Source organism: Phascolarctos cinereus, unplaced genomic scaffold (assembly GCF_003287225.1).
Source record: "Phascolarctos cinereus isolate Bilbo 61053 unplaced genomic scaffold, phaCin_HiC Scaffold_726;HRSCAF=1367, whole genome shotgun sequence".
Classification (NCBI taxonomy): Eukaryota; Metazoa; Chordata; class Mammalia; order Diprotodontia; family Phascolarctidae; genus Phascolarctos; species Phascolarctos cinereus.
In genome coordinates, this window is record NW_027556098.1 from 98,259,164 (window position 1) to 98,273,407 (window position 14,244).

The 14,244-nt window shown below is 38.0% G+C and overlaps 1 protein-coding gene across 1 annotated transcript in view; it reads right to left on the minus strand.

Annotated features, from left to right (window-relative positions):
- GUCA1C (guanylate cyclase activator 1C) overlaps positions 1–14,244 on the minus strand; it is a 53,145-nt gene that overhangs the window by 11,494 nt on the left and 27,407 nt on the right. The window contains exons 2-3 of the mRNA XM_020999848.2: positions 9,466–9,615; positions 4,045–4,132 (exon numbers count right to left, since the gene is read on the minus strand). Of these exons, the coding sequence (XP_020855507.1) occupies positions 4,045–4,132; positions 9,466–9,615 (238 nt within the window). The remainder of the gene's footprint in view (positions 1–4,044; positions 4,133–9,465; positions 9,616–14,244) is intronic.

Here is a 14,244-nt window from a genome sequence, read left to right on the forward strand (position 1 = left end):
GGGAGGTAAGAGTTATAATTATTACCCCTATTTTAGAGATAAGGAAACTGAGGCAGAGATGAAGTAACATGCCCAGAGTCACACAACTGGATTTGAACTCAAGGGATTCCTGATTCCAGGTCCAGCTCTTGGAAATGATGTCATAATTCTTAATTGACGTCCAGGTCTTCCTCCCCCCTGCCCCATAGGAGAGAATCCAACACCGCCAGTTCTACTCTAGTCTGTTGTTCTTGGTTTTACTAGGGAATCATTGATCACTTTAATTTTAAAGTGCAACCAGTTCATCTGATCTCATTCCACATAGGTCAAAGTCATTTACTTTGTTTCTTCATGGTAAATATTTACACCAGATGTGAACATTTATGAATTATGACTTACTACCCTTCATTTAATGATTGCTTTGGCCTTTATCTGAATGGAATCAAGTGGTCTTATGGATGGTTTCATACTTCCTCTTCCTCTTCTGTGTGGTTTTTGGGGACAGGAATTTCATAGGTAGTTGTTAGGGGGGTTAGGGACATATTAACCTAATGGAGTATAATCTCATTAGTAGAATTAACTGGAAAATAGATTCCAGTTTGAAAACTACAAAGGTATAGACAGATTTTGTCTTTTGGGTGTCCATGCACAAGGGCTGGAATAGCAGATAACAGATAGTAATAGCCAAACATTTATATAGGTTGGCAAAGTCTATAGATCCTCACAACAATTCCGTGGGGGCAGGTACTGTTGTTATATAGCTCATGGGAGAGAAAATATTGTAATTTCCTTGCCCAAAATATATTTTATAAAGATATTTCTAAATATAAGTGTGTTTATATGAGTCACTGAGCTCTATTAGAGAAGCTAAAGTCAATTGCTGAATAAACAGTACCTTAAGACTCTGAAAGTCTGGATTGTAAGAATATTATTTGTTTGATTATAAGATTATTAATTGTTTGAATATAATGACCTCAACCATATAAACCCCATTGCAAATTATCTTGCCAGGAATTCTGGGGGTGTTAGTAAAGATGCAATTAAGATGGGGAAGCCAATACTTTTCCCAGTGCAATGAAAATTAATTTTCAGAATTTTCAGCCCTTCAGTCCTAAGCATTAGGAACATGAGAGCTTGGTACCTACTCAATGAACACAAAGAGTTAAAATGAAAACCTGCTCCTCTCATTACCTCACCCCTCTATTAGCCTTTTATTAAGGGTCTGTCATCTCTCCTCTCTCTCCTCAAACCCCCACAACAGTGGCTTTGTGGTGTCATGGAGTTTCCAAAGGACAGGGAGCTGGCCCCTAGAGAAGGGGAAATTCTATAAGGCTGATAGGTTTCTGAATGTCAGCCATTTCCCAAAGGTATTTAAAATGAGTTACAAATGGTCTGTCACTGCTTGTTGGGGGGTGATTTATTGTGTTCCAAGGGAGCAGAGAGAGACTTCTAATCTTCCAGGCTGCCATTGGCTTCAGGGGTCTGAGATAGAGAGGACTTTGTCTTTTGGGTGTCCATGCACAAGGGCTGGGGTAGTAGATAACAGAAGGTAATAGCCAAACATTTATATGGGTTGGCAAAGTCTATAGATCCTTGCAACAACCCTGTGGGTCCCATACTATTGCTATCTTCATCTGATAGAGGAGAAACCTGAGGTTGTGACAGATTACATGATTTACCCAGGGTCATAGGGCTAATAAACATCTGAGGCCCAATTTAAACCTAGGTTTTCTTGACTTCAAGCTGAGTACTTTATACACTATGTTATCTAGGTGCCTAGAAGAACCAAAGCATGTACCCACTGAAACTATGAAACTTTGAGTTGACTCAGAGCAACACAAGTGAATTCAGAGGACTCGTGATGAAACATTCTACCCACCTGTTGACAGTCAACTAGCATTTATTAATTGACTACTGTGTGCCAGGTACTGAAAGTGATGGACTCAGTACAGAATAAGAAGTATGTGTGTGTGCACATATGCGTATATTCTTTTGAACATGGACAATGTGGCAATTTGTTTTGCTTGACTGTTATTTGTTTTAAGTGTCTGACTTTTATTTTCTTCTCTAATAGGTGGGGTGGTGGGAAGAAGATAAAATAGATTTTTATTAATTAAAAAATAAAATTTAATTTTAAAATAATTGCTATTAAGTGGCATAACCATTGCACTAAAATTCAAACTTATTCTAAAATGGAATTACCCTTATCAAGAATGGGAAAATATAGGGCTTCTGCCCCCTTCCCCCACCATACACATAATCTATGTTCCAGTTAAATTGGACTCTTTCTACTGAACACAATCTGTGCCTTCCCACTCTAACATCTATCTTTACACCAGAGGTTCTCAAGTTTTCTGGTCTCAGGAACTCCTTATATTCTTCAAAATTATTGAGTACTTCAAAGAGATTTTTTATATGGGTTACATTTATCTATATTTATAGCATTAGAAATTAAAACTGATAAATTTAAAAATACTTATTCATTACTATATTAAAAATAACAAACCCATTATGTTATTAATACTGCTTTAATGAAAAATTATAATTTTTAAAAAATAGTAAGAAGAACAGGACTTTTAAAAATATATTTTGGCAAATCTCCTTAATGTCTGGTTTAATAAAAAATAGTTGGATTCTCATATCTGCTTCTGCATTCAATCTGTGCAATATGTTGTTTGGATTCAAGTATATGAAGAAAATCCTGCCTCACACAAATATGCAGTTGGAAAAAGTATGAATATTTTAATGGGGAAATAATGTTTTAATATTACCGTGAAAATAGATTTGACTTATTGATTCCCTGAAAGCGTCTTGGGGTCCATACACTGTGAACTGCTGCGTCACACTGTTCTTCATTCCTGGTACATCATCCCTCTCTAGCTTCTGCTACTGAATCCTACTCAGTTCTTAAAGCTCCGCTGGAATACTTCTTCCTCCTCCTGATTCCCCGCTAGTTCATAAGGACATTTTTCTCTGCTTGCCCTACTCCTTTTGTGTACCTCTTTAATTCACTAACCAGATATTTTGTATTTTAGCCCTTTGTGCTGGTAGCCTATTTAAACTTTATATTTCATTTAGCACTTAGCTTAGTACTTTTCATGCAAAAGGAACCTGATAAAAGATTAGCTAACACAAAATCTGATTTAAAAAAATCTGATGGTCTTAGTGGTCTGCAAACCAATATGAGCCAGCAATATAATATGGCAGTCATAAAAAAAGAATGTGGACTGCCTTGAGAGGCATAACTTTTAGAGATAAGGAGGTGATAGTTCCTCCAATGAGAGATCACACTAGAATATTATATTCAGTTCTTGAGTTTAGTGTCATATGAGAATCTGTGAAAGAACTAGGAATATTTAGCCTGGAAAAAGTAGACTTAAGGAGATGGGATGTTGTTGCTGATGACTTGTTTCAGAGGTATTTGACTCTTTGTGACCCCATTTGGGGTCTTCTTGGCAAAGATTCTGGAATGGTTTGCCATTTCCTTCTCCAGCTCATTTTACAGATGAAGAAACTGAGGAAAACAGGGTTAAGTGACTTGCCCAGGGTCACACAGCTAGGAAGTGTCTGAGGCCACATTTGAACTCAGGTCCATCGTGATTCCAGGTCTGGTACTCTACCCACTGCACCACCTAGCTTCCCCTAGGATGTGTGATAGCTGTCTTCAAATTGTTAAGGGCTATCATGTGGAATATGGATTAGATTTGTTTGGCCCCAGAGGTTAGACCCAGGAGCAATGGAGGAAATTTCAAAGAGGCAAACTGAGGCTTGAGGTTAGGGAAAATTTCTCAAAAAAGAAAAAAGTGGAATAAAGGTCCTCCTCATTGGAAGTATTTGAACAGAGGTTACATAACAGATGTTATAGTGAGGATTCTTTCAGCTATGGGGTGTACTAAATGATTGCTTTCCAACTCTCAAACTCTGAAATTCTGTGGTTCGGTGATCAATGCTGACTTCCCTTTTCATCACCATGCAATTAAAAAATACATTTATCATTTCCTAACCCTAAATCCCCTCGTTTATGGACCATCAGAAAAATGATCTCAGGGCTAGCAACTGACTTACCATCATTATTTACATCAATCTTTTCAAATACCAAGTTGGTGAATTCCTGAGCATTCAGGGTGTTTTGGCCATTGATGGCTTGTATTGCCTGTAAACAGAAATAAATGCGATCAACTCAAATATACGCCCCGGGGGAGGAATGTTAGAAATGGAATTAGGATTAAAGTTACAGTTAGGATTAGAAATGGAATTGTGTTGTTCAGTTGTTTTTCAGTCAGTCGCATCTGACTTTTCATAATCCCATTTAGAGAGTTCTTGGCAAAGACAGTGAAGTGGTTTTCCATTTCCTTCTCCAGATCATTTTACAGATGAGGAAACTGAGGCAAACAGGGTTAAGTGATTTGCCCATAGTCACACAGTTAATAAGTGTCTGAGGCCAGATTTGAACTCAGGAAAATCAATCTTCCTGACTCCAGCCTGGCACTCAATCCACTGTGCCACCTAGCTGCCTCTAGAAACGGAATTAGGGATTGTCTCAAATGCAGCTCAGAGGTGGAGTGAATAGATATATCTATTGTGGACCACTCCTCTTCAAGAGAGATTGTGATTCCTTCTTTGAGAGGTGCATGAGAAAGAACATGGCTAGACACTCTTTTCTTCAGTCTCTAAGTGGGGTTCTAGACTAGAACGATATTTATCTGCCCCCCTAAATATTGTTGTTTTAGCTGTACAATAGATTCCGAACGAAAGCTGCTTCCCTGGTCACTAGTCTGTAAGGGGAAAGAGTAGCTCTCAGTTTATGGCAGCTGGCTTTGTCCTTTACACACTATACATCAGTTTATAGAAAAGAACATCATATGTACCAAGAGATACTTAAGCCCACTTATAAATTGGAGAAATTCTGCAGATTAGACTATGCCAGAAAACATACACACGTGAGTGATCTCTATGCCTGAGAGCAAAATTAGAAATTAAACGAAGAGGAGACCCCAATCTTGGCCAAAGGAAAATTCTCTTTCCAAAGTCTCTAGGGAGGCAAGCAGGAAATCAGAGACCTATTAAGCAGCTGGCTTCCCTTACATATCTGTAGCTTCCAAAGCCTTTCTGTCTCTGCCCAATTAACACAAATAGGGAAGAGGTGTTATATATACATTTGTTAGATATTCTAATATGTTACCTTTGATATTAGGGACTCTGAGATCATTGCTGATGTTACCCTCGTAAAATATTGCTTTTGTCCCATCTTTATCACCCCTTTCAACTTCCTTACACTGATTAATACTCAATTAGATGAGATTGGTCTCTCAAGGATCTTCCTATTGGGATTTTCCTTGTTTTCCCCCTTATTCTTAAAGATGGTGAAGTTTAATTATTTAACAAATATTTACTAAGAGGTATGGAATAGATCAAGGTCGTGACTAGAAAGCTTTTCACTTGTTGCAAAAAAAAAGCCAGGGGTGGGTTAGCACAAGTGCAGAGGGGAATCCAATTGTGGGTTCAGTTATGCCCAGAGATCTGCCCTTGTAAGGCCTGGAATTCCTCTCCTGTTTCCTACAGGTGGACCAAACCAGGGAATGGGGTCAACTTGAAGCTTACAGCTCGATGACAGGGATATTTAGACTGTTGTGGGAAGAAAATGCCTTATTACACCCCAGCCTAGATCAAAGCTGTGGCAGTCCCACCCTCGTTAGGTTTCTAGGAGAAATGCCAAGCTTAACTTGTAGATCTAGAATTGGAAGTGGCCTCAGAGGCCCATTGAATCCAACTTCCTCATTTTATAGGAGAGCAAAATTATGCCTGGAGAGATTAAGTGATTTATCTGAGATTATACAGGTAGTAATTTGTGAAGCCAAATCTCAGACCCAAGTCCATCGACTCCAAATTCAGCTCTTTCCATTGAAACATGCTACCTTTCAAGAAAAGGCGTTATTAACAAATTATTAACAGTAATTCCTTCCCTTCCTAGAATTTACCATTTAATAGACACTAACACAGATAACAGTAATGCACATTACATGAAAAATGCATTAGAGAGTTTAAAAAAATTGTAATTGGGTAAGTCATTACCAACTTGAGGTAACCAGGAAAACTTCAGAGAAGAGATAGTATTTGAAATTGACTTTAAAGAGTAAAGAATAATAATAACAATAATAAAATATAATAGCGTTATAAAGCATTTTATGTGTATTGCCTTACTTGAATTTCATAACAACCTTGTGAAGTAAGATACTACTCTGTGAAGTAGAATTCAATAGGAAGAATCTATATTTAGGTCTCTTGGATGGAGCACACTCAACAGACCCAGTTACTGGCCTATGACTACTTGAAAGGAGACAGAGGATAAAGAACAACTATGGTTTCAAAAAAAAGTTAAGAATTTCATATAATATTAGCTGGAAGGAAATAGGTCACTTCTAGCCCTAGCTTTCTGGTCTAATAAATTCATTTTGCATATGGAGAAACTGAGACCTGAAGAAATTAGCCAAATTGTCCAAATTCATGTAGAGAGTCACAAGAATAGCTTAGACTTGTATTCAAGTCTTTTGTGTGGCTTATGGTGTGTTTCTCAACTCCTCCTTAGCATTATCTTTTTACTTATAACTATGACTTCTTACTTTGTTCATTGGCTGTTTCCCTGGTGTTAGTTACTTACTAAGTTACTAGTAACTTCCTAGTTAATTTCATTTTATCTCCAAGTCCTTCATTCTGGACCTTGTTCTTTTGGTTGTGACCTAGAATTACCAATGCTGACTCTTCTGAAAATTTTACTAGGGTGCTGAAGAATGAGCTGAAAAGCATTGATGTAGGTAGAGGCATACCCTGAATTTAGATCCTCTGTTCAGTATTGTTTCATAATAATATTGAAGGTATTAAGTCAAGGTCCCCAAAACATAGAAAAAAAACATGTTAAAATGACAACTGATGACAGGAACTCAAATTGCCTCCATGCTCTGGTTGACAAAGAGTGGAGTATAGCCTGCTTAGGAGCTCTTAATACCCACCAATCAAAAAAATGGTTCTTAGGCATCCTAGAGTGCTGGTAATGAATCAATGTGACCCAAATCCTCCACCTACCCCTTGTCATTGGATCTGGGGTGTAGGAGGGAAAAGAGATAGGAGAAGGAGATTTTGTGAGAGATGGGAACAAGACCTTGTTTCCTCCATCTATTGCCCAGACATAGCAGGACTTGTTTCACTTCCCCAATGCCCTGTCCACTGGATAATAGACCTCAGGTCTCTAGGACAGGGAAGGAAAAATCACTGGGCAAGGGGAAGTTGGAATTGCCATTATCAATACTCTATAGGGGGATAGTATGGCATAGTAGAAAGAACACTTGCTCAAACTCAGAGGATCTGGGTTCAAATTCCACCCCTGTCATATTACCATGTTAAATAAGACATGGGCAAGTAATTTAAACTTCCTAGGCCTTAGTTTCTTCATTTATCAAATGAAGGAGTTGGACTAATGACATTTGAACTTCTTTCTAGATGTAGGATCCTATGATCTTGTGCTTATATCTTCGTAAAAATGTAATAATTTTAATTAGGGCTGCCAACAATATATTTCCTATTTATATGGCACTTATTGAACATACAGGCATCCTTTGAAATGTTGCTGAGAGTATATTTCAATTAGAGAACACATTTCAAAAATAAAAATGTTTATTAGGATTAGGGTTAGAGTCGGGTTAGGGTTAGGGTTGGGTTACGCAGGGTTAGAGTTGTAGGGTCAGAGGCAAAAAGAGTTGGAGGTGTGCATTTAGGGTTAAGGTGAGGGTTAGAGTCAGAGTTGACAAACATTTCATCCCAATATTTCTGATGATAAAATTCTGGAGTGCATTTCCAGGTAGCAAAGTTGGTTTGGGAGATAACACACACACACACACACACACACACATAACACATATATGTATATATGCACATATGTATACATATACATTTATGCATATATTCATCTATATTAGTGACTTAAAGATATAGTATATTTAAATTAGTGACAGCAAAGAGTGTCAGATAGAGACCTGGCCTGGAAACCAGGAAAATATGGGTTTAAAATTTCTGACTGTAGCACATATTGGCCAAGTCAAGACAACAGCCTCTCATTCCCCTAGACATCTCTCTAAGACTACAAGTTGCAGAACAGTTGCTTATCTGTATTGGTAGAGGCACTTTCCTTTCTGGGAGTTCCCTATCCTAGTGGTGCAAAAATCCAATAGAAATGGGGGTGGGGGGCACTAAACCATACACAAGGATCCATGCAGGCAGCATATCAACTTAGGAAATGATGTATTAGCATTGTCTATATAATATTGTACATTTATTCATTTTGTTAAATATTTCCCATTTTAAGCATTTTAATCTGATTTGGACTTAACTTGAGAGTGTTGCTTGTTTGACACCTCTGCCCTACACTAATGAGATCACAGGTCCATAATCCTTTCAGAGCAGAAATTTTTTAGCTTTTGTCTCTGTAACCCAAGTAGCTTAGGCTGTTATTTGCAAGAATTTGAAAATAAGAAGGGAAGGGTGTCCATCAAATGGGGAATGTTTGAACAAATTATGGTATATAAATGTAACGGAATACTATTGGGTTATAAGAAATGATGGAAGGTTCAGTTTCAGAGAAACCTGGCAAGATTCATGTTGCAGAGTGAACAGAACCAGGGAGAACAATTCATACAGTAGCAGCAACATTGTAAGGACAAACAACTTTGAAAGATTAAAGAACTGATCAATGCAATAATCAAATACAATTTTAGAGGACCAATGATGGAGAATTTCACTTCCCTCCTGACAGAGAGATGTTGGACTCAGGGTACAGAATGAGAAAATAGAATTTTGACATATTTTGCTTGACTCTGCACATTTGTTACAGGGGCTTTGTCTTTGCTATCTTTTATTTTTCTCCTATTGTGGAGGGAGAGAAAATAATTTTTATTAATTGAAAAAAGTAAAATTTAATTAAAACATACTTTGTGCATATAAGACATTTCATAAATGTTTGTTTAATTGAATTATAAAAACTATCTTCCATGCAGCAGCCCTGAGGAAAGCTATTTCAAGCAATGAAACCTATCTGAGAAGGAGGAATTTTGGAGCAGGGCAACCTTTCTTGGGTATTCTTCTAATTCGACCATATAGGCAACTGCCCACTCTGTCTTCATTTACGTCAGTCCTAGGGACTCCCTCCAATGTTAATTCTTGCCAGCTCATTTATTTGATGTTGATGAAAATTCTATGCTCTATTAGTGAAGGTTGGAATGGACTCCAGTGTTAAAATACAGATTTGCAGTTGCAAATGCCTGGTACCCTCTGGTGGCTTTGGCAAGCGCTGTCTCCCTCAACTCAGAATGTTCATTTATGTAAGACCAAACTGCCTGGGAGGACGCCCTGAAACATCATTGATTCCATCGGGTGGGAAAATCTGACTTGCTATATAATGTCCCATACCACCAGAATACAGAACATTTACAGCCTTACCATGAAGATGTTCAGTAGTTCCTTTCTGTCAATAGATCCATTTCCATCGGCATCATAGAGCTTAAAATACCACTTCAGTTTCTGGTCTATTTTCCCTTGTATAACCAAATTTACGGCAGCAATAAACTCTAAAAAGTCGATAAATCCATCCTACAGAAAGGGAGGGGCAAAAAAGGAAATGGATGTTTAACCAGGGCAGTCGGCTTTTATTTGGATAGTAATCTTTCATAAGCAGGACCTTTAACACAATACTATACAATCCCATAAAGAACCCAGCGCGTCAATTTTCCTTGGGGCTTTAAAAGGAAGGTACTCATATATTCCCTCGAAAGAAACATGGAAAGAAAAACCTTATTGCCTCTATGATAAACTACAAAATTCCTCTGGCATTTAAAGCCCTTCCCAGTCTCACTCTAGCTTGTCTTTCCACACAGATTTCCATATTACTTTGCCCGGCACACTCTATACTGTAGCCAACTTGGCCCATTTACTGGGCCATAACATTCCATCTCCAAAACATGCCTTTGCCCATGTCTCTCTCTTCCTGGAATGTCCTTTCCTCAGCTCTGCCTCTCAGAACTCCCAGATCAATTCGGTGTTCCAGTCAAGAGCCTCCCCCTATAGAAATTAACCTGAGTTAAACCGAAACTGACATCACTGGTGGGGCAGTGGACAGAGCCCCAGGAAAACCTGAGCTCAAATCCAACTTCAGACACTTAGTAGATGTGTGACCCAAAGCAAGTCACTTAACCTCCGATCACCTCAGTTTCCTCAACTGCAAAATAAGACTGATAACAGCACTTCCCTTGCAGGCTTGTTCAGAGGATCAAATGAGATATTTATAAAAGAAAAAACAGCACTTATTGGAATGCCTGGCAATAATAGGTGCTTAATAAATGCCCCCTCACTGCCTTCTTCTCCCCTCTCCCCCCAACAACTTGCCCTAGGTCAAGCTAAAAGTCTGAGGTGGGATTTGAACCCGGGTCTTTTTTAGCTTTTCCAAGTCCAGTGTCATCTCTATTACATTACACACCTTCTCAGAGGTTATGTTTTATTCATCCCCCTTTTTTGAGTTTTACTTATTTTTTTTAGGGGCCTAAGCATTGAAAAGCAGATTAAGATATGTTTCTTCTTATTCCTTAATAAAGAATCTACCAGATGCAGTAATGATGCTTAGTATCTTTTAGAAGCAGATGTGAGGAGAGTTATTTTTTAAAGACCTAAAGCATAGTTTATACAGGGATGCATCGTAGATTTGTTCAAGTTAACAGATTCTTTTTGACCATACTTCTCTGAGTAGCCTTCCTGATCCATAGTCCCTTGCCCTATAAATATTTTGGCCCAGTACTCTCTGATATTCAGTATACCTTTCTAAGGTTGGTGGACTACTTTTACATATAATGAAATTGGATTGATAAAGGGCATTTGAAGGTGAGGAGGGAGGGAGAAGGAAGGGCATGATAGCAAGAGGTCCATCAAAGCACTTTCTCTGGAGCATCGAGGCTGCCCAGTCCTACTTTATGAAATCAAGTTGTGGCGTAAGAGATTCTTTTACTTTGGAAATAAAGCGCTCTACGTTACAAAGCCTCATTCCAGGGCTTCTCAGAAAACATAATGATGTGTGTGTCTGGCTTAGGTCCTGAGTTTTTACATCTTTTTTTTTTTCAAACAGATCTGTAAATAGGCACCTGTGCACCTCACCAGCAGTTGTAATGACAACGTTAGACAATCTCAGAATCCTCGATTTCTGAGGCTGACTGACGTGCTGTTTCTCCATAGCCTCATCTTCAAAATGCAATACACATTCAGCAGGTACAGGGTTGGATTTTTATGTGCCATGATTTATCAGCCCTAGCTCATATCCTCTCAATAAATTAAAAATTACTGCTGGAGACCTTTATTGATAACAAGCCCTTACCTCTGGCCTATATCTCTGACCCATAGATCACAGCCTGTTTATTATAAAGCTATGGAACAATATTTTCTAAAGCAAGGTTGACCTCTGGCAAAATTAAGAAGTGGGTAATGTTTGTCTTGGAAGTGATGTTTCCCACTTTAGCATTCTGTTCTCACCCCAGGGCCATCTCTGTATTACTACTGGTTCCTTCTTCTTAATCTTTGTCCCTTACTACCAAGCAGGGCTGCCCTGGGGCTGTTTAGGGCCTAGAGGCAAAACACAGAATGGCTTCTTCATCCCTAATATGTGTATACCTTGAAATGATGTGAAAATTAATATCCAAGGCAGCATTGAAGAAAAAATAAATTAAAAAGCAATACCTGACTCTGTGTGCGTGTGTGTGTGTGTGTGTGTGTGTGTGTGTGTGTGTGTGTGTGAGAATCAAGGATGATTGTATGAATATGGACTTTGAGGACTCAGTACCAGCTACTCCTCCCTGCTTCACTCCAGTCACTATTTACCCCCTAATAGCAAGGGGATAATAATAATAGCCAACATGTATACAGTCATTTAAAATATGAAAAAACACTTTGCATACGTATCTCGATTCCTATTTATCCTGTACGTCAGGATAAATTAGATGGTTTTTTCCTTAAATTTATTATTTATTTTTAACATTCTTTTTAAAAAATTGAGTTTCAAATTCTCTGCCTCTCTTTCCCTCCACCCGCACTGAGAAGTCAAGCTATATGATATCAATTACACATCTGAAATCACGCAAAACACGTTTCCATAATAGCCACATGGCAAAATAAAAGCAAGAAAAATAAAGTGAGAAAATTATACTTCAGTTTGCACTCAGAGGTCATCACTTCTTTCACTGGAGGTGGATGATATTTTTTCATCATGAGTCTTTTGGAATCGTCTTGAATCATTGTACTCACCAGGGTGGCCAAGTCTTTCACAGTTGATAATCATTATAATTTTGCTTTTACTGTGTAAAATGATCTCCCAGTTCCTCTCACTTCACTTTTCATCAGATCATATAGGTCTTGCTATGTTTTTTCTGAAGCCATCCCCTCATCATTTCTTATAGCATAACAGTATTCCCATTGCAATCCTGTGTCACAACTTGTTTAGTCATTCCCTAGTTAAGCATCCCCCTTAATTTCCAATTCTTTGTCACTGCAAAAAGAGCTGCTATATTTTTGTGCATATAGGTCCTTTCCCTTTTTGATCTCTGAGTTATAGACCTGGTAGCAGTATTCCTGGATCAAAGGGTATGCACAGTTTTATACGTCCTTTCAGCATAGTTTCAAGTTCTTCTCCAGAATGGTTGGATCAGTTCACAACTCCACCAACAATTCATTAGTGTATTCATTTTCCCTCATCTCCACCAGCATTTATCATTTCTGATAGGTATGAGTTGGTTTAATTTGCATTTCTCTAATCAATAGTGATTCAAAGCATTTTTTTTTCATATGACTATAGATAGTTTTGATTTCTTCTTCTGAAAATTGTCTGCTTATATCCTTTGACTATTTATCAATTGGACAATGGCTCTTATTTTTATAAATTTGATTCAATTCCCTATTATTTGAGAAATGAGGCCTTTCTCAGCAAAACTTGCTGTAAAAAATTTTTGATATTACTTCATTGCCTATGGTACCTTCTAGTAAAATGTAGTTTCCCTTCTTATCTCTTTTAATTAGATCTATTTTCACTTTTCCTTTCTCTGAGATTATGATTGCTACCTTTGCTTTTTTTACTTCAGCTGGAGCATAATACATTCTGCTTGAGCCCTTTATTTTAACTCTGTACATGTCTCTTTTTGTTTTAAGTGTGTCTCTTGTACCCAACATTGTTGGATTCTGGTTTCTAATCCATTCTGCTATCTGTTTCCATTTTATACATGTCTATCACATTCACATTCACAGTTGTGAGTCTATTTTCCTCCATCTTATTTTCTTCTGTTTATCTTTCTCTCTCTTTTTATCCTGTCTCTCCTCAAACATTCATTTTGCTTCTGACTATTGCCTCCCTTAATCCACCCTCCTTTTTATCACTCCCCACCCCATTCTTTTTCTCATCTTCTTCTCTTCCTATTTCCCAGTCAGGTAAAATAGATTTCTATACCTGAGTGTGCATTATAGGTAATGTTTATTGTTTGATTCTCACAACAATCTTGAGAGGTAGGTACTAGAAATATTATCTTCTCCCATTTTAAAGATGTGGAAAGTGAAGGTCTGAGAGATTATGCAACTGCTAAGTCTCAGAGGTAGGATTTGAATATAGATCTCTCAAAATGTAAGTCTAGCCACAGTTGTTTCTTTAGCAATCCTTTAAGAGATGCTTCGTAAAGTTCAAGGCCTAGTGAGGATCACTTTGCTCAATGGAGGACATTATTTTTACAGCCAGCCTGCCCTAGACTATATTTCACATCTCATTCAGCCCTCCAGAGCCTATCCAGGCCCTTTGCCATCTATGTTGCTTCTACCTCATGTCTTCACACCTAGAAAAGCGATCTTTCTATTTGACCTCCAAAGACTAAGTCAGTATAAACTCAGTTTTGGAACTCACTCTAGGACTGAGCTATCCTGCAGGCTCACCCAAGCCATTATATCTAAACTGCTCCAGAGTATGTTTCCTACTTAATTCTTGCATCCACAAGAAACCAGGGAGGACCTATCATGATCTCTGTTCATGTCTTGTTTTGGGAACAATAATGAAATCAATATTTCAATTGCAATTAGAATGAGCATGACAGTCTGGCTGTCTGCCCACTCATGATCCTTGTAACTCTTTAAATCAAAAGTCAATTCCCTGGCCACAATTTCTCTAGCCATGATGTCTCCTCTTACTAAAATGTAAGCTTCTTGAGG